Source organism: Colobus angolensis, unplaced genomic scaffold (genome assembly GCF_000951035.1).
Source record: "Colobus angolensis palliatus isolate OR3802 unplaced genomic scaffold, Cang.pa_1.0 Scaffold10, whole genome shotgun sequence".
Taxonomy (NCBI): domain Eukaryota; kingdom Metazoa; phylum Chordata; class Mammalia; order Primates; family Cercopithecidae; genus Colobus; species Colobus angolensis.
In genome coordinates this window covers 14580848-14602752 of record NW_012110919.1, presented here as the reverse complement: position 1 = coordinate 14602752, position 21905 = coordinate 14580848, and the positions used below count along the sequence as shown (strand labels likewise).

General features: G+C 38.6%; 1 protein-coding gene across 3 annotated transcripts in view; it reads left to right on the top strand.

Annotated features, from left to right (window-relative positions):
• The window catches only part of LOC105506804 (chromosome unknown open reading frame, human C12orf42), a 163220-nt gene that overhangs the window by 82276 nt on the left and 59039 nt on the right, over positions 1 to 21905 (top strand). For 2 of the 3 annotated variants that reach the window (XM_011935088.1, XM_011935094.1), the window contains exon 3: positions 14354 to 14465. In XM_011935088.1, coding sequence (XP_011790478.1) covers positions 14354 to 14465 — 112 coding nt within the window. Of the gene's footprint in view, positions 1 to 14353; positions 14466 to 15234; positions 15330 to 21905 lie in introns of all 3 variants that reach the window. The other variant, XR_001000992.1, reaches the window with a different exon arrangement.

Below are 21905 nucleotides of genomic sequence, written 5' to 3'. Positions count from 1 at the left end.
ATTCTTAATATTATAGAATACTATGCCCTTTTTAGAAAGGACATTCTTTTAAAACAATGAGGCCAGGCACAGTGGCTCACGCCTATAATCCCCGCACTTTGGGAGGCCAAAACAGGTGGATCACCTGAGGTTAGGAGTTCAAGACCAGCCTGACCAACATGGTGAAATCCCGTCTCTACTAAAAATACAAAACAATTAGCCAAGCATGGTGGTGGGCACCTGTAATCTCAGCTACTTAAGTGGCTGAGGCAAGAGAATTGCAGTGAGCCGAGATTGCACCAATGCACTCCAGCCTGGGCAACAGAGCAAGACTCCATCTTAAAAAAAAAAAAAAAAAGGAGTCAGAATGCTATATCCTGAGGAACAAATTTATAAATACAAGAAACATGGCATAGGCGGTAAGTATCATATTGTGACAAGGAAAGTGTACAGGTGCATATTCCTGTTCTTGACCTCTCTGGATCTTGACTGGTCTTTGAAGAGCAAAGTGCCTTTGCTCCTTGGGCCAGCCATGTCAAGTTGGTTTGTTGGGTTAATCAGTGATGGGTATAGAGAAGAAGTGAAAGAGCTCTAGAAAGGCTAGTGATTTTGGAGTGAACTTCAGTGACTAAGGAAAAAGATAAACGCATAGGAAAGGCGGGAGGAAAGAGGGGAAAGACTAGAACTAGAATGGATTGAATTTTGAAGAGACAGCTTTTTGTGATGGAAGAGAGAGAGAGGTAGGAAGAGGCAGGGGAATGAGTAACTGTCCTTTGGCAAGTTTAGCCACCTACTCTCAGCTATAATTTCTGCACCCGTGAAATAGGCACTGTACTCTTTATTTCATGGATTGTAGCAAGCATTTGGTGAGTTGATTTAAACATCTAGCTCAGTGCCATGGAGGCTTAGGTCTATTTCTACTATATTTGGTCCTCTTCCTTAGTAGATCTCATTAGGGTCAAAGCAAAAGCATATAGGTTAAGGCCAGGGGTTTTGGGGCAGGAAATACACTGCTCATCTACTCCACTTTTTTTCCGCTTTGTGTCTGCTACTGACTTGACTCTTTAGTCCTTTGCTACTGTTGCCTTAGCATCTTTATAAACATAATCTCCATGAATCTCCAAAGTCCTAATAATCTAACATGGATCTACAATACTGAAGTGGACATTTTGTTACTAAACTATGAAAGCAATGGGAAGTAGATGAAATCAGCCACAGAAATTGTGAAGCACAATTTTCTGTTCTAGTCATTTGGCCAAAGTAGAAAGAGAATTACTAATTTTTGATGAGGATAGAAAGTAGAACAAAAAAAGCCATGATTCCATCTTTTAGTTTGCTAGTACAATAACCAATGGATTGGCGGCACCTACTACTCACAGCTCTCAATTGTATATATTTAGTGGTGATTCTGTCAGGCTACTCTAAATTCTCTATGAATATTGTCATTTAATTGTCATAACTATCCAATCAAGTAGAGGCTATTATTGTCTTCACTGTACAGATGAGGAGACTGAGGCAGAGAAAGATAAAGCAGTTTGCCCAAGTGCCAGATCCAGGATCCAATCTGAGCAGTCTAGCTCCAACGTCTGTGCTTTGGTTCACTGCACACATTGCTTCTCAGTGCTGATGAGTACACCTATTTATTATTGTTGCTGTTGTCATCATCAACAATATTTTCCCCTTTCTTTCCCCTCCCTCAAATAAACCTCGGCTACAAGTAAGAGCTCAAGAGAAGAGTAGGGAAAGGTGGGAAGTGTACTAGTTACCGCTTCTGAGAGCTTTGCTTGGGATGCCTTCACCCTGTGCTTTCATCCTTTGGCAATTGCATTGTCCTGTCAATGTGCTCAGCTCTACAGAGCATTCCATGCTTCTCAGAGATCTTTTGGATTCTCCATACTGTCTCAAGAACCATGAGAAGTAGGCAGGGAAGGGAACATTGTTCCTGTTTGACTGGTATTCAGTTTAGTGATTTGCTCAAGGTTGGGGAGGTGTTAGTGCCTGAACCAGCAGTGTAACTACTCTGATGAGTCCTAATACATTTCCTTTTGCTTAAGGATGGTGTCAGAATGAATATTGCTGTAATACAAGCAGCTTGAGACATATCACACAGAATAAGTTTTCTGAGAACCCAGAGGGGAAACATTATTTTTACTAGAGGTTAGAAGTTTGAGAGACAGAACGAACTCAAATTATGAAGATGAGTAAAATCAGGTATATATACAATTTGGAGTGATGGGAGCCAGATGGACAAGTTATTTAACCTCTCTGTCACTTGTTTTCCACATCTGTAGGATGGGGATAATAAAGTACTGATTGCTTAAGGTTATTGTGAGGATTTGATGAGTTAAAAATGTCTAAAGTGTTTAGAACAATGCCTGGTCTGTAGCAGGTACTCAATAACATGTTAGTTGCTGTTAGTATATAATAAGCAAGAAAATAAAATGTACTTTTGAATAAAAAAATATACTTAAGGACAATAATGCTATTTTTCTCTTTCAAAAGCATTTACTTCTTTCTGGTTTGGAGAATCTCAGCCAACTTACCTTGCAAATTTTACAACTTGATTTTATTCATCCTCGTAATTAGATTTGGTTTTATACAACAAAATTCTAACTCCTTGTTTAAATAATTTCCCCACTCTGGGTTTCCAGCATTTATTCTTTGTGATACATACTGACATTACTTGTATTCAGCAGTGAGCACTCTGACACCATCCTGCTTTGGCCAAGAAGTGCTTTTCAAATTTCAGATTTTTCATGCAGCATAAGACTGAGAAATAACAGTTTACAAAAAAAAAAAAAAAGAAAAATCTCACTACAGAAGCTTAACATCTGCTTGTGCAGTGACCTCAATAGGTAACTTTGAGACCCCTTTAGTAAATTTTCTATGAAAATTCTGGCTTGTCTACTTCTTATTTCTTAGAAATAACTTTCGCCGAAGGAAATCAGGCCAAAAACCTTGCCAGCATATTTAACTTCTTGTCCTTTAAGAAATTATACTTTGATTTTAGAGGTTCAACTTTGCTAGATAATGAAATTATCATGGTGGAACAAGCCATAGAAATAATAAATACAGTAATTCTTCTTTGCCTATTGTGTGCTTTTGCTATTCATAAATTTTAGGGCCTTAGATATTAGATACACTTACGTAAGGCCTCACTAACGGTAATTATCTTTTGGCCAAAGAAAAAGCCCAAACGAATGCTAAGCTGCATTATCGCTTGGCTTCTGACATGAGCTGATAATCAGATTTTCTTGCTTAAATCCATGGTGCTCGAACAATGCTACCCACTGTCTGTGCTTCCCGATATTACCCTTAATTAGAAAGAACAGAAACACAAATCTGAATTATTTCAAAATCTGGTTTCCATGGTCAGTGGTTTGAAGGGCTTAACTTTATTATAAATAAACCTGGCTTTATTGGCTAATGAAATCTGAAATGCGAAGCCTGGGATGGAAGGGAGGGTAATACTCTGATGTTTACACATCCAAATATCCAGTGTAGGCAAAGTGTATTATAATAAATCATTGGATAATTGAATTATGATTCCTTTGTCCAAGCATGATCCAAACTCCATCACTACAGAGAACCTGGAAGGAACTTGAATTTATGTTTTCTTGAGAAGGAACATCTTTAGGTCTAGTAATATATCTATCAATAGCTGTCAAGGAGATGTTGATCAATTTTATATTTTCTCCCAAGTTAGTATTTTTTTTTTCTTTGACACCTTAGGACACATAGTTAGAAGCGTGTAATGGTCTGGTCTTGTATCCATATGCATCTTCAATATATCATTCTCAAATATTCACACTGAGCTCTTTTTGCAGCATAAAATAATGTGTGGGCTTGTGTCTTAGGGAGGCAAATAATGAGATGGGACATCAGTTGTATTTTTATTTATGGTCTTGTAAAAAGAAAGCTAACAATAGGTGAGGATGCCTGATCCCATTTGGGTGGATAATTAATAACTAAGTGGAGATAGTAACTTTGTGCTTCCTCTGGAAGACAACTTCAGAAAGCTAATTTCTGGAACCATGATCACATATAAAACCTCAGATGATATTGAGAATTGTGATTTTTGTGTATATTTATATCTATATATCTATGTATCTCCTTCTTCTCTGTGCATGGTAGGGACCTAAGTGTCTATGTGTGTGTGTGTAAACTGTAGCCTTGAACTTTTTCATTCACTGTTTAACTTTTTTAACACCGTATCTTTTCTTCATTTGCAAACATTATCTTTTCCCTTTCAATTTTCATTGATAATTTCTTTCCATTCATTTGCTTTCCATTTCTGTGGTTGCTTTTCCACTTAAACATTCACAGCAACAATTGTTACTCTTAAATCTCGTTTTCCAGATCAAGCTATTGAAGCTTAGGGAGGTGAAGTAATTTTCCTGGGATCACATAGCCAGTAGATGGTAGGGGCAGGATTCCAACTCAGGTATGAATTCCAAATCCCATAATCTAGAGCATATGTTATAATGCTCCAACAAGCTGTGTGTTAACTACTTTTACATTATTCCCTTTGTCTTTATCACAATTCTGTTTTACTGGCTGAGGTAGAATCCCCTCTCTCTCCAGTGACTAGAGACCAGGCTGAATGTGTCTGAGGACCAGGTACCTGCAACTTAAGTGATTCTTCATGGGGTCCAGGATTTGTCTTGGATGGGGATAGTGAGGAAAGAAGCATGGCAGTTACTACTTTCAGGGAAAATAATCATAGAGACAAGTTGGTGCCTATGGTTATCCTGGTAAAAAGAATTGGGAGGATGCCTTTTGAAGAAGCTGGATGGATACTCCAGGACCACAAGATGGATAACCACAAGAAAAAAAAAAGTCATCCAAACCTAGACAGTGTAGGCGAGTGAGCAATGAGGGTATCTGGTCAAACATGGTACACTGGCCACACTTAGTCATATCTCTTTCCCTAAACTCTGTAAAATTTGTGGTGAAACAGAGCCTCTAAATGGTATGCTGCAAATAGGCTGCATGTGGGCAGAAATACAAATTTATTGAGCCCTTTTGGTGGTCATGTAGGAGCTGGAGTAGCCAGGTCAGCTCAGGCTAGTTCCCCCTGGCTTTGAGTAGCTTCTTCCATTTGCCCCAGCATTCCCTACAACTATTATCCATTTTTAATGTCACATGATTGTGAAAGATTGAAATGCCCTGCTTTAAAACAAAATGCATTCACATACAAAGACAAAGAGACAAGACTATACTAGGTGAGGAATTTCAACAATTTTTGGAAAGCTGTAAAGTTGATTAAACAGTGATAACTGAGTTAACAGAATGAAGTGACTCCCAACTTCAGTCTACACAGGGGCCTGATGAGGAGAAGTGAGTCAATTCATGCTACCCCCCAGAAAAACCTGGATCCTGAAGGTTCTCCATATCTTCTAAATCAGGGAGTGCACACAGGGCTTAGAACAGGGGCCTGGTGAGGGGCTGGATGCAGAGTTCTATTTCCTGTGGGCTCACCCTGCAGAGTTGGGACAAATATTTATTATCTGGCAAAATAAGGCTAGAAGGACTCCCAGCTCATGGATGAGGTGGGGGCTCCAAGTAGAGACTTCTTGAAGTTTTATATCATGCAGGACTTAGAACAGGGGCCTGGTGAGGGGCTGGACGCAGAGTTCTATTTCCTCTTGGCTCACCCTGCAGAGTTGGGACAAAGATTTATTCTCTGGCAAAATTAGGCTAGAAGGATTCCCAACTCAGGGATGAGGTGGGGGCTCCGAGTAGGGGTTTCTTAAAGTTTTAGATAGAGGCCTGTGGAACACCCAGGTCCTTTCCTCTTGCTCTCTTCCCAGAATGCTACCGGTCTGGTAAATACATTCTTGGGCTGGTGCTTGGAGGACATACCAGGGGAAAGCCTTTCCCATTCTGACGGTGAGGGACCTGTCATTGGGTAGGTAGGCTGGCTACCCCATCATGCTTCAGGGAAGCCCACTGGTCATAAGCCCTACCCGAGTGAATCCAGAGCTGCAGTCAGCCTTTTAGTGCTTTTCTGTTATATATGAATGGCAGTCAAGGCTCTCAAGGATCCTTGAGGAAGGCTTCTAACATGAGATAAATGAAAACAAGCAGAAGAGAGAAGCTCAGAAGACACTGAAACAACCCAGGGAACCAAACAATATGAACACAAATCTAACACTACTAAGGCAAACCCAGACCCTCAGATCAAAATACTCAGGAATAAAGGAAGAGAGAACATCTATTAAATAAGAACAGGATGCCATATTTTTAAAAGTGACAACAACAAGAAGAAATAGACAGGAATTAAATGTGTGAAAACCAAGATTTTTAAAAAGAGCAGCATAAGAGTGAAAAGATAAGTTAAAGGAAGCCCTTAGAAAGTAGAAAGAAAAAGCTTTAAAAATGGAAGGCAGAGTGAAAGAGGGGAGAGAGCGAGAGCGAGAGCGAGAGAGAATGAGAACACAGAGGGGAGAAAATTATTTCTAAAAAAGAAAAAATATTTATAGAATTGCAAGACAGGAATTTCCAGATTGTTACAGCTTACTCGAGTGCCCAGTATAATGAAAGAAAACCCACACTAAGACACTTTGTTATAACATTATTTCAATAGTCACAAAGAGATCATAAAAGTTTTCAGAGATGTAGGAACAAAGAATACAAATAAAACAAACATCTCCTAGATAGATCACAAACAAAGGAACATAATGGTGTCAGACTACATCAGCTTTTGATGCTAAAAGACAGAGAAATTTTCTCTTTTTAAGTATTATTTTAAGTTCTGGGATGCATGTACAGAATGTGCAGGTTTGTTACATAGGTATACATGTGCCATGTCTGTTTGCTGCATCTGTCAACCCATCATCTAGGTTTTAAGCCCCGCGTGCATTAAGTATTTGTCCTAATGCTCTGTCTCCCCTTGCCTTCAACCCCCTGACAGGTCCCGGTGTGTGATGTTCCCCTCCCTGTGTTCATGTGTTTTCATTGTTCAACTCCCACTCTTATGAGTGAGAACATGTGGTGTTTAGTTTTCTGTTCCTGTGTTAGTTTGCTGAGAACAATGGCTTCCAGCTTCATCCATGTCCCTGCAAAGGACATGAACTCATTATTTTTAATGGCTGCATATTATTCCATGGTCTATATGTGCCACATTTTCTTTATCCAGTCTATCATTGATGGGTATTTTGGTTGGTTCCAAGTCTTTGCTATTGTAAATAGTGCTACACTAAACATATGTGTGTAAGATGGAATTTTCAAAAATACATATGCACTTGTATAAACAATCTTCTGTCTAACTTGAGGCAATATATGGCCAATTGAATACACTCAGTAGATGGTAGATATTATTTTCTTTCAAAGTGGCAAGATATCGGTCTCATATTTTAAGCTTTGGTACGAAGTGATCTTGCAGGATAGGAGAAGGGCCACCTCCAAATGTCATGAGTGAGAAATACAGAATTCTGTCATCTTTCTGACAGCCTTTGACCTTGTCCATTTGACTATGAGAATATAAGGCTTAGCCTGAAAAATTGTATAGATACAGTCAGGGCAAGCTGCATAATTTGTGGAGCCCAGTGTAAAATGAAAGCAGGAGAAAGGGCGGTTAATAATACTAAAATATAAAACATTTTTCTTTATAACGATGTTATTAATTATAAAATGTAATAGGGGTAATAGCAATACATGAATGACAATCTGAACCTACAACCTGAACAAATTAACATTTTTGTGTTATAATTTTTTATGATGCAATAAATAATAATATGTTGCTATGTGATATCTTAATTGATCATGAGCTGTATTTTGGGGCTTGCTTTCTACACATTCCTTTACTAGGTCATTATATGTTATACTTTCAGCAATTTCATCTTTAAGATTGCAAATCATTTTTGATCATTTTTACTTTGAGAAGAATCTTTTTCCTGATACAGCTGTCCCTAAAACTGCTGAGTATTTTACAGACTCCAACAACACTGGGATACATTTCTGATAAATTATTCTGAAATGTAAATTTTAGCACATCTAGAGCTGGTGATTCTTACAGAATAATTTTTCTAAAAAGATTTAAATTTTCATTCAAATCAGTTTTGGATAACTCTGAATTTAAGTTTAAATTTATAAAAGGTCATTTTTATGTTTCTTCTGACATTTCCTATAATTTTCAAGTCTTACAAGAAACTGAAAGTGGCTTTATGATTTATATATAATTTAAAGCAATTCCATGGAGATCTTGCTAATCCAGTGCAAATAGAGAAAGAGTCACTTCAGCTCATTACTCCCTGGCTTACTATTTACATTGGAAACAACAAAATACTTCATTTTAGTTGTAAGGGTTGTTGTATGTTGTAGCAAATATCATCTCTTTCATTTTTGGAATACGTAAATTACCTAGAATATTTTGGCTTAAATGTTTGTTTGGAGATTGATGCCAGCTAAGACAAAGTGAGCATTGTCCTTATCAGAATCATCTTTGTCAGAACTGGTCAGTTTTATCTAGAGCAAGCGTGTCCAACCTGCTTGCTCTGGGTTGAACAAGAGCAACCAGGAGCAAGCCACATGTGGCCCAGGACACGGTGTGGACCACATGCAGCCCAGGACAGCTTTGAATGTGGCTCCACACAAATTCATAAATTTTCTTGAAACATTATGAGATTTTGTGTGTGTGTGTGTGTGTGTGTGTGTGTGTTTTCTCATCGGCTGTTGTTTGTGTTGGTGTATTTTATGTGTGGCCCAAGATTGGACACCCCTGACCTAGAGTGAAATAAACTTCCATAAACATAGACTACATTTTGAACCCTCATCTCACAAATACAGATCTCTTGACACCAGGCAGAATGGGCAAGAAAGTATAGCTTACTCAGCTCAAGCTAGCTTACCAGAGAAGTAATTCAAAGCCAAGAGACACTTGCCTCATGCTGTTGAAATAGCTGCAGCAGCCACAGATGCTACCATCTCTCACAGTCAAACCTCAATCTGGAAATCTCAAAATATCCCATTAAACCTCACTGGTTCTGAACTCCAATTCATGCAGCCAGTGGAATGTGATGTGCTCACATCTGGGCATTTGCTTTGTCCAGACTATATGGATCAAGAACTGGGGAAGAGTAAATCCCCAAATACTCATTCATGAAAGTAGAATAAAATATGTAACAAAATGAAAAGTGACAGAAGTGGTGGCGGTAATAGAGGTTGCAGCGTTCCCTTTGAATTAGAATTCAGCTCAGTGTAAGAGAGTGACTAAAGGTTTACACACAGATCATTTGTCTCCAGACCCAGTTTGCCATCAGCATTGATCAGATCATAATACTTGGCAGTAGGTTATTTCTCGTTAACACTGCATTGCATATGCCTCAGTGGTAAGAGATTAAGAACCATGATTAAAAACATACAGGGCATGATGATACCACATCAAATTGATAATGCTCCACGTAGAGGAAATAATAGTTTGATCCAACATTTATATATTCAGACACTTGGATTTGTATACCTAGTGGCTATTCTCAATCACAAATTGATTTTCCACTTGCTGAAATTCCATTCTTGTCTTATTGTCCAGATCTTACTTTTCCACTAAAGAATGATTCTGGATTTCAGGAAAACCAATTTAGAAAACTTTCTGCCAAATAATAAGACTGTTGAAGAAACCTACACTTTTGGTTTTGGTCTGCAGTGGTGGTACATTTTTCATAATCATGTGGGACAAATACTGAGATGGAGAAACTCCAATTTCTTTCCTTGTCCTCTAATTACAGTTGCTGCTAGGTGTCCTAAAGTTGAAACTTCCTTTACATATTGCCAAGAGAGAAAGAAAATATGCCTTCATTGGCTACTGTACTTAGAATAGCTTCTAAAACCAAGCAAGAAAACCACACTGTTCTTGGCAGGCAAACAATTGAAAAGTACAGGTGCTGGGAGTGTGCACAACCCCAAAATCAACATGACTTGGGAGGAGAGGGGGTTAGATAACAAAGAAAGGTGCTTTGCATTCAGAGAAATTTATTTCTTTTAAATATTTGCAATCTACAGTCGATAGCACATGAGGCCACTTGGCATTATTTCCCAACAAAGGGGAGGGCTGGTAGTACTGAGCAGATGCTTGAGTGGCCTGTGGCGTGAGGTGCGCCATCCGTCCAGAAGATCAATATTTACTGTTCTTGTATCTTTGTGGTGAAAGTTTGCTCATCTTAAAAAAGAAGGTGGAGTTGTGCTTTCATATATAGAGCATGGGTTTGACTTCAGGCAGTGAATCAACTAAAAGCCACAGTGTCTTCACAGAGAGGAATCAGTACCTGTTTCCCCTGCTCAACAAAGAAATGTAAGGTGTTTTCAGGAGTAAAATGCATCAGGTTCATGATATGGAGTGTCTTTGTCTGCATTCATTCCTTTTCATTTCAGTAAATCATACCCTGAGGAAAGGTGCAATTTGAATATAATACTGCATTTCAAAATTTGTTTTAAAACATAAATTAATTCCATTCAGTCAAATTCAAAATATCAATGAAGCAGCAGGATGCACGTAATAGGGACTGTGCTATGCACTGGGCTGACCAAGATGAAGAAACTGAGACTCACTGCCTTAGCTTTTTGGTGCCTCAGTTTTCCTACTTTGTCATACTTGGGTCACAGAGGAGAGAGTCCTGTGAGATGGGGTTGGGGGCAAGAGATAAATAGATGGTGGATCATGACCAACCTCCTATACCATAGAGTTTTGCATTTCGTTCTTTAGGTCAGAGTGTGATGGGCTGGGGATTTGTTAAAATTCAGATCCTGATCCAGTAGGTTTTAGGGTGAGGCCAGAGAATCTTCATATCTAACAAGCTCCTAGGTGATGTTGGTGATGCTGGGTCCTGAGCCACACTTGGAGAAACGAGAAGTTGATCACTTGTATCTGTCACCCAGTATGACTGCTAAGAGTGCACATGCCTGGGCTTATCTCCTTAGACATATGTGAATCACAATTTGCATTTTAACATGTTTACCAGGTGATTTTTATGCATGGTACAGTTTGAGAACCACTGTTTAAATGGTGGGAAATCAATGAACACTATTAAGAAGGCCAGTGCCATATTTAAACTTGGGTTTTAGAAAGATAATGCGAGAAAGAAAATTCAAGGGAGGTGAACTGCAAGCAGGGATGTGGATGAAGATGCTAATAGGCCTGCAGCTATGGGAATGGGACTGGAGGACATTGAGAGGGTGAGGTTGACAGGAAATGGTTGTGCATAGATCTGAGGGATAAGGGAGGAAATGGAGGCCAGGGTGATCTTCTAGTTTCTGTTTTGGACACTTACATTGGACGCTTTCTGTTTTGGACGCTTTCTGTTTTGGACACTTAGGTTGCTGACAGTGAGGAGGCCACGGTGATCTTCTAGGTTCTGTTTGAATACTTACATTGTGCTTATTCTAAAATGGGGAAGCAGTATGGAATGGGGTTAAAAACATGGCCATTAGAGTAGGAAAGAGTGGATTTGAGACTTGCTTTCAATACTTAGTACTTGTATAGCTTTGATAAGTTAGTTTTTTATCTGTAAAATGGGGGTAATAGTTGTTGTGGGATAGCAGTAGCCCCACTTTGTAAAGGTGGAAACAGGAATAGAGAAGGTAAATTGCCCTGGCTTGTATAGAGAGCGGGGTGTGGAGATGAGGCTTGGATGTGGACCTACATGATTCTACAGCCCGTGCTCTGAGTTATTACCTCCAAGATTGCCCATGTGCACATACTGTCCAGATGGACAGTGGCTCTAACCAAGTCAGGAAAAGTTTTTCTCTCATTTCACTTTCTCTCAAGCCCTCTCTTGGAATCACTGCTGTTCCTGTGGTACTCTTCTCTCTTTAAAATGGTAGAAATTCTCTCCCTTTCACTTATTTTAGCTCATTTGTGATGACTTTTAAAGAAGACTCTACTCAGTATCAAGCAAATATAAAGAAAGAAAATGCTAGCAGCAAAAAAGTCTTATAAAGTATAGGTTTCTGACCCTTCCTTAGTTAATCTCCCATGCTCCATGACTGGTACAACTGGACTGGGTCTCTCGAGTCCCAGCTGCCTCCTGCCATTTAAGAGGTGTGTGTCTTCTTAAGCTTCCTTCTCTGCCTGCTTGATCCACAGTTACGGAAAAGAGAGAGTTCCCCCTCCAGTGCCCTCCTAGGACCCTCTCACTTAGCTTACAGTTTCTGGCTTGAGACACAAACCTTTTCCTCAGGGAGTGGGTAGAGTTGGGTGAGTGAGAGGCTGTGTGAAGTGACAAGATGAAAACCTTACCCTTTCAGTAAGATACTATTGCTCATGCAGGGATGAGTTGACCTTGTACAGACTCAGTAAATTAATGCTATCCTGAACACATAATATTCACAATATCCAAACAGTACTAGCCATACATTAATATCCAATATCCAAATTTATACAATATCCAAATCATCCAAATCAATAATTTCTAATCATATCCAAACAATAAAAATTACACATCAAACCAATGGGAAGTTGGTTCTGATTACATGTTTAATGACTGGTTTTTATTTATCTATATTATTATTTTTAAACTTTTAGTTCAGGAGTACATGTGCAGGTTTATTATATGGTGAACTGTGTACACCCACAGGGGTTTGGTGTACAGATAACTTCCTTACCAGGTAATAAGCATAGTATCCCATCAGGTATTTTTTCTGATTCTTTCCCTCCTCCCCCACTCCACCCTCAAGTAGGTCCTAGTGCCTCTTGTTCCCCTTCTAGTATCCATGTTTTTTGTTGTTTAGCTTCCACTTATAAGTGAGAAGATGTGGTATTTGGGCTTCTGTTCCTGTGTTAGTTTGCTTCACATAATGGCCTCCAGCTTCATCCATATTGGTGCAAAAAACATGATCTCATTCTTTTTTTATGGCTGCACAGTATTCCATGGTGTATATGTATCACATTTTCTTTATCCAGTCCAACATTGATAGGCATTTGGGTTGATTCCATGTCTTTGCTATTGTGAATAGTGCTGCAGTGAAGACACATGTGCATGTGTCTTTATGTTAGAATGATTTATATTCTTTTGGGTATATATATCCAATAATGTGATTGCTGAATCAAATAATAATTCGCTTTAAGTTCTTTGAGAAATTGTCATACTGCTTTCCACAATGACTGAACTAAATTACACTCCCACCAGCAGTGTATAAGTGTTCCCTTTTCTCTGCAATCTTGCATCTGTTATTCTTTGACTTTTTAGTAATAGCCATTCTAACTGGTGTGAGATGGTATTTCATTGTGGTTTTGATTTGCATTTCTCTAACGATTAGTGATGTTGAGCATTTTTTCATGTGCTTGTCGGTCACATGTATGTCTTATTTTGAAAAGTTTCCGTTCAGGTCCTTTGTCCACTTTTTAATGGAGTTGTTTGATTTTTGCTTGTAAATTTGTTTCAGTTCCTCATAGATTCTGGGTATTAGACCTTTGTTGGAAGCATAGTTTGCGAATATTTTCTCCTATTCTGTAGGTTGTCTGTTTACTCTGTTGATAGTTTCTTTTCCTGTGTAGAAGCTATTTAGTTTAATTAGATCCCGTTTGTCAATTTTTGTTTTTTGTTGCAATTGCTTTTGGTGTCTTTCTCATGAAATCTTTGTGAATTTCTGTGTTCAGAATGGTATTCCCTAGGTTATCTTTCTAGGTTTTTATAGTTTTAGGTTTTAGAATGAATAGTTTTTGATTTAAATCAAATTGGATCCTTACTTATGACCTTATTTCATATTATTTAACCAAGGTATTTGTAGCTCTTTCTCCTCTTTGTTTTCTGTTTTTGCTATTTCAAGGTGACAAGGCTTGATTTAAGAGCCTCCTCTCCCCTACCTTCTGACCCCCTTCCCTATCCCCTGCCTCTCCATTCTTTCACACACTGGCTGTTCCCAGTGCTCGGAATGACTCTCATCCAAGACCTCACGTGGCTACTCTGTCTGTGCCAGTGGATCTTTGTTTTCATATCACCCTGTCTGAGAAGGTATCTCTTATGTTTTTCATCTTAGCGACAGAAAAATCACCATCCAATCTATTGTAGATATATTTGTTTATTTTTCGTCACTCTCCACTAATATGTCAATTTCCTAAGGGCAGAGACCGTGCCTCTTGTATCCTCACTGCCTAGATTAATATCTAGCATATAGTGTAACTGAATAAGATTTTTTTCAATGAACAAATAATTAAGTTAATTAGCCTCTTTAATGAATACATGAGAGGAATGTGCATGTAAAGGTAATTAGAGTTAACTGTGATTGTTTTCAGGATTGTTTCATTTAAAGAATAAAGAAACAAAAATATTTTAAAAATATCTCTCACTTTAGGGAAGTAAGAGTGCTAGGTGGCATGAATTATTTTGGAGCCATTAACCTAATTTTATTTTGTGTATTTTTCTCCTCTATCTTACAGAACATCCCTCGTTATGAAAGAACTTCAGTGACCTGCTCCAGATTCATTAATCACATGAAGAATTTCTCTGAATCTCCTAAATTTCGTAGTCTACACTTTCTAAATTTTCCAGGTAAATTAAGACATAATCCCAAGAAAGACCAGAGTTTCCAAAGAAACTCTGGAATATGTACAGGTAATAATCATAAAGATTTTATTGAGGAACAGTTGCACTGTGTTTCAAAATGGCAACAAAAGAGGGAATTCTTTGGCTCATGAAGTTAATAAATCCAAAGGTGGACTAGCTTAGGGCATGGCTGGATCCGGTGTTTACCAATAATATCATGATTAATTTCATTTTATTAATTTCCCTGTTGTCTTCACTAAGTTGGGTTCATTTTCAAAAAGGATAGTAGTAACATGCCCTGGCAGCTATAGGCATATCTGATTCTTAGAGCTTGTAATTTCAAAAGTACAGAAACTCTCCTGTTTCATTCATCTATAACAGTCTCTACTGCTTATCCAATGGCTCTGATTGGCCAAACTTTGGTCTTATGTTCACCCCTGGAATCCAGGTAGCTGGGAGAATGGAATACACTAGTCAACATTTGCTACTTCTGAGGCAGGGGAGGTGGGCCACTTGATTGACAGTTGCACTTAAATTACACAAAATGTGTGTGTGTGTGTGTGTGTGTGTGAGAGAGAGAGAGAGAGAGAGGCAGATAAAGAGAGAGAATAGTAAAAGGATGATTTCCCTAAATAAATTGATATAGGGCAAGCAAAAGAACATCATTTTGTGTCAAGCCAAAAATGATATATAGTTGTATTAGTTATATTCCCCATAGCACTGTCACCATAGATGATTTTGACACCCTGCGACTGTCCATAAACTCCATTTTTAGGACCACTTCACTGACCTGAAACGATATATTTAAATGTACCTGTCCAATTTACTACCTAAGAGAAAATGAAGTTTTTAGGACAACTGATAAAGCAGGTAACTGCTACATTTTCATTTGAACAGTGCATTATTTTAGAATGTATTTATTCATTCACTTATATTTATATGCTAATAAAATTCATTGCATATATATTCATATCAGGGCCATTGAAAGGTTTTGTTGATTTTATAATGGTTTCAAACTCTTGGAGTAATGTAATTTTAATGAGCTTTTTGAGAATCACATTGTGGTACACACTCAAATTCTACTTAAAAAGAACTGAAAATATTTTTGCGGGGGAGATAATAGATTTACATCACTCAAAAACCAAAAATATAAAGAGGTATATGGAAGACAGTCTTCTTCCTACTTCTGCTCCAATCTGCCTCATTCCCCTTTCTCCCATGGGAAAACACTTACACTATTTTCTTGATAATCCTTCATTATTTTCTCTAAGCAAATAAAAGTGTGTTTATGACAAATGAAAGTGTACAGGTGAGTAGCAGTATTCTGCACCTCAGTCTTCACTTATCACTATATCTTGGAGTTCTTCCCACATCAGTGCATTGAGTGCTTTCTCATTCATTTTTCTTTTCTTTTTTTTTCTTTCTTTCTTTTATTTTTTTCTTTTAATTTTTTTATTTCCATAGGTTTTTGGGGAACAGGTGGTGTTTGCTTACATGAGTAAGTTCTTTAGTAGTGATTTGTGAGATTTTGGCGCACCCATCATCACAGCATTATACACTGAACCCAATTTGTAACCTTTTATCCCTCACTCACTTCCTACAACTTCCCCGGAATCCTCAAAGTCCCTTGTATCATTCTTATGCCTTAGCATCCTCATAGCTTAGCTCCCACTTATGAGTGAGAACATATGATATTTGGTTATCCATTCCTGAGTTACTTCACTTAGAATAATAGTCTCCAATCGCATCCAGGTTGCTGTGAATTCCATTAATTCATTTCTTTTTATGGCTGAGTGGTATTCCATCATATATATATCAGTTTATTCACCCGTTGATTGATGGATATTTGGGCTGGTTCCACATTTTTGCAACTGTGAATTGTGCTTATATAAACAAGGATGTCCAAGTATCTTTTTCATATAATGACTTCTTTTCCTATGGGTAGATACCCAGTAGTGGGATTGCTGAATCAAGTGGTAGTTCTACTTTTTGTTCTTTAAAGAATCTCCACACTGTTTTCCATAGTGGTTGTACTAGTTTACATTCCCACCAGCATTGTAGAAGTGTTCTCTTTTCACCACATCCATACCAACATCTATTATTTTTTGATTATGGCCATTCTTGTAGGAGTGAGGTGGTATCACATTGTGGTTTTGATTTGGATTTCCCTGATTATTAGTGATGTTGAGCATTTTTTCATGTTTGTTGGCCATTTGTATATCTTTTGAGAATTGTCTATTCATGTCCCTAGCCCACTTCTTGATAGGATTGTTTTTTTCTTGCTAATTTGTTTGAATTTGTTTTAGATTCTGGATATTAGTCCTTTGTCAGGTGTATAGATTGTGAAGATTTTCTCCCACTCTGGGTTGTCTGTTTACTCTGCTGACTTTTCCTTTTGCCACGCAAAAGCTTTTTAGTTTAACTGAGTCCCACCTATTTATCTTTGTTTTTGTTGCATTTGCTTTTGGGTTCTTGGTCATGAAATCCTTGCCTAAGCCAATGTCTAGAAGGGTTTTTCCAATGATCTTCTAGAATTTTTATAGTTTTGGGTCTTAGATTTAACTCCTTGATCCATCTTGAGTAGAATTTTGTATAATGTGAGAAATGAGGATCCAGTTTCATTCTTCTACATGTGGCTTGCCAGTGATCCCAGCACTATTTGTTGAAGAAAGTGTAGACTACTATTTGAAGAATTTCTCTGAATCTCCTAAATTTCTTTAAATTGGACTTCACCTTTCTCTGGTGCTCCTTAATTGACCTTCTGAATTATTTTTCAGGTAAATCAGGGATTTTTTTTTTGGTTTGAATCCATTGCTGGTGAGCTAGTGTGATTTTTTTGGGGGGTGGTAAAGAACCTTGTTTTGTCATATTACCAGAATTGTTTTTCTGTTTCCTTCTCATTTGGGTAGGCTATGTCAGAGGGAATATCTTGGGTTCAAGGCTGCTGTTCAGATTATTTTGTTCCATGGAGTGTTCCCTTTATCTAGTACTCTCCCCCTTTTCCTGGGAATGTGACTTCCAGAGAGCTGAGCTGTAGTGATTGTTATTTCTCTTCTGGATCTAGCCACACAGCAGGGCTACCAGGCTCTAGGCTGGTACTGAGGGTTGTCTGCAGAGTCCTGTGATGTGACCCTTTTGCAGATCTCTTAGCTGTGGATACCACCACCTGCTCCAGCGGAGGTGGCAGGAGGGTGAAATGGACTCTGTGAGAATCCTTAATTTTGGTTGTTTAATGCACTATTTTTGTGCTGATTGGCTTCCTGCTAGGAGGTAGCACTTTCAAGAGGGCATCAGCTGTGGTAGTATAGGGAGGATCAGGCAGTGGATGGGGCTCTAGAACTCCCAGGAGAAAATACCTTTTGTCTTCAACTACCAGGGTGGGTAAGGAAGGACAATCAGGTGGGGGAAGGGTAATCAGGTGGGGGAAGGGTTAGGTGTGTCTGAACTCAGACTCTCCTTGGGTGAGTCTTTCTGCAGCTGTTGTGGGGGATGGGGGTGTGATTCCCAGGTCAATGGAGTTATATTCCCAGGAAGATTATGGCTGCCTCTGCTGTGTCATGCAGGTAGTCAGGGAAGTGGGGGAAAGCTGGCAGTCACAGGCCTCACCCAGCTCCCATGCAACACAAAAGGCTAATCTCACTCCTACCATAGGTACCAAGTTTGTTTCTAGGCAGTGGGCAAGGAGGGTTGAGAACTTTCCCTGGACTAGCGGCCTCTCAACTGAGAAAGCACTTAGAGCTTTTGCACCTCCCTGCCTGTTGAGTCTACTGGATTCCCACCCTCCCCTGAATTCTAGCCAGGAGATTTCACATTGAGTTGGAATTGCTACAAAGTTCAGCTGGAGGTTTCCTTCTCCCTGTGGTCTTTTCCCAGTACATCTGGCAGCCCTCCCCAAGGATCCCTGTGGGGCACACACAGGGAGAAAGAAATTGCTTCCCAGGGACCTAGAGAGCCCACAGGGCTTTTCCTGCTGCTTCCTCTACCGCTGTATTTCACTCGGCTCTCTAAATTGACTCAGCTCCAGGTAAGGTCAAATCTTTTTCCCATGATCTGGACCTTCAGGTTCCCCAGTGAGGGTGAGTGTTCAGGGACGGATAATACCCCTTTCCCACTTTCACAACTTGGGCACTCACAGTATTTGGGCTGTCTCCTGGGTCCTGCAGGAGGAAACCACTTTCTTCATAGGGTCTGTGGATTCTTTTGGCTTTCCTGGTATATTTCTGCAGTAGCTCTGGAGCAAAATTCATGATATGAGTCTCCACATGCTGCTCTGTGTGTCCCAGTGAGAGCTGCAATCTTGTCCTGCCTCCTACCTACCATTTTTTCCCCCAGATACCTGTTAAAGGTTTGCAGTTGGAAACTCAAATGGTGCAAGAGTATAAACTGGTAATGGAATCCAGAGCCTCATTCATTTTTCTTATGACTTAGGAGTAATATATTTTATGGATATACTTTAACTTATTTAGCTTGTGCCCTTTGATGAACATTAGTGATTCCCCCAAAAAGCCCACTAAAATCATATGGATTTCATATTTCATGGCTTTGATGACACATATTTAAAGTTGATTTTGACCTATCCTGCTTTTGATAGTTTTATGGAAAGAGTAATTTAGGCTTATTTCCAGCCTACTGTGGTGACTCAATACAAGCAAATGTCGACTTCTTTATTCCTTTAAGAACATGATGGAGGAAGAGATAAAATAATTGCCACTATCACAATCTGAAAAATATGTGACTTCAAGATTTGGTATACTAGGATCTTGAGAGTTGAGATTATGGGTATAACTTTGAGAAATAACATAGTTTATAATTACATGATTTGCTCTGATAGCCCTAAATTCCTTGATATTTGACTTAGATTTGGAGACATGAAGCCATTAGGCATGCTGGGATTGAGAAGGCACTGATGGATGGAACTAGGAAGACAATAGGGACCCTCCAGAATGAGGGACTCACTTAGTTGGAGGTAGGATTCATCCTTAGGACAGATGAGCAGCATTTTGGTTCTAGGAGCCATATCTGGATAGGAGCAGAGCCCTGCTAGTAGGTGGTGATTAGTGTTGAGCACCTGGGAATGGAGAAGAGCCGTAGCTAGGTTGGTTGCTAGGCAATGGGAACCTTTACTTTTTTTTTTTTTTTAAGTTTTGCCCCTCAGTCACTGTCTTTAACTCCTGCTAGATATGATCAAGTTGCATGGGAGGGATGTAATTTGATCATATCTAGCAGCAGTTAGAGACAGTGGTTGAAAGGGTAAGACTGTAGGTAGGAAAACTACTTTTGGGGCCATTACAGTCATCTAAGTAAAAAACATCAAAGGCAGGGATATGGCAGTAAGGGAAAGGGGATAACTAGGAGAACTACTTAGGAGGTAAGGTTCACAGGGCATGATCATGTGTTGAAGTTGAAGATTCAGGGTGAAGGTCAAGTTGGGGAAGGGCTTACATGTTCATTAAGTCATTCAACAAGGAATAATTGAACACCTGTTAATTGACTGGTGTTCAATTGACTGACCATGCTAGTTTCTGGAGACACAGAAGTGAGTAAGAGATGGGTTCATGCCCTCTTGGAATGTGCCTTTTGAGGAAGGCAACACTTAATAAGTAAACAATAAATAAGCAAGATTTTTATAGATTATAATGAAAGCTATGAAAAAAGAGGTGAATGAGTTATCTCATGTCCCTTCATAATCCACCCCTTCTCTACCCCAGCCCTGACAAATGCTGACTTGTTTTATGCCCTTATGATCTTGCCTTTTCCAGTAAGTCATATAAATGAAACTATACAACATGTAATTTCTTAAATCGAATGTCTCATTTAGTGTAATGCATCTTTGTATATATATATTAGTAGTCCTTTTTTACAGCTAAGTAATCTTCCATTGTTTGAATTCACTATAGTTTGTTTATTTGTCAGCTGAAGTACATTTGGGTTGTTTCAGTTTTTGTAAACCTTTTTGGAGAGTTCATTGAAGTGATGAAATATTCTATATCTTAATTTTGATAATGGTTACAAATCTATGTGTTTGATGAAACACATATATATAGCTGGCCATTAAAAAGAGTGAATTTTACTCTACAAATTACACTTCAATGAACCAGATCTTTAAAAGCTATGTGCTTAAGATTTTTTTTTTTTAAAAAAAAAAGGTAAGAAAAAGATACAAAAATAGATTATTGAATGAGAATAACCCAAGATTGAAGAGGATTGGGGCCATTTAAGATATGGAGGTCAGGGAAGAACTCTGAGGAATTGTCATTCGGCCAGAGAGACAAGATATGTGTATTTATGTGTCCAAAAATTAGAAAAGAGACGAGTGTAGCCAGAAGAAGCAAAAGAGTAGTGTGATTTGAGATTAAGAGGCAAGTAGCGTCCAGACTATGAAGAACTTTCTAGATTACAATGGGAAGTTTTGGATTTATTCCGGGCTCAGTGGGAGATTATTCAAGATTTTAGGTAGAGCTGTACCACTTCTTATTTACTTTAAAAAATGATCACACTGTTGTTGTTTAGATAATTAATTGTAGGGGGAACAAGTGAGGAAGCAGGGAGTTCACAGTAAAAGTCCAAGTGAGAGATAAAGAAGAACCTGATGATGATAATGACAGATGGGAGTGAGTGGGTGAAGGATGGAGACAATTTTTAGATGAATAAAGCCAGTAAACTTCACTAATGATTACGATATTTAGATAAGGGTGAGGTAGGCATTCACAAGAATTCTTGAGGGGTTTTTAAATTTTTGTTTATTTATTTATTTTTGGTTTGAAACAATATGGGTGATGGTAATGGTACTGTCATTCACTGGGTTGGAGAATTGTTAGGTGAGGACCAGTTTTAGAAAGAAACATATAAAGTAGAATAAGACTTAAGTCTTCTATGGACTCAGTCAGAAAGTCTGGGGGCTTTTGGAGATTGCTATCTTGATTAGCTTGGATGAATTGCTCTTACCCCTGAAATGTCTTATTCCAGATGCTGCCCTTGAATAACTCCAGTCATCTCATATTCCTGGGATCTCTCTATTCTTCTTAGGACTTGATTAAGTAAAATGCCACAAAATTGCAAAAATGTCCATGATAATTCATTGGCCTCTTGTATGTCACTCTTCCCATTAAGAGGTGGAGTTTATTTCTCTATCACTTGGATCTCAGCTTGACCACATGACTTGTTCTGGCTAATGAAACATTAAAAAATTACATAAGTAGGTAGTATAAAAAGTATTGGAGTTTGCCCTCTCACTGATGGAAACTCTTATGTCATTCTATGAATGAGCCTAAGATGATGAGAAACATGAAGTCGTCACCCCAACTGACAGCAGATATGTGAGTGAAGCCCCTACTGTACCAACCAGTCTACAAGGTGTACAAGGTGGTCATCCTAAAATATCCAGCTTAAGATGAGCAGACTCAGAGCAGAACATCCCAGTCCACCCATAGAATCATGTATAATAAT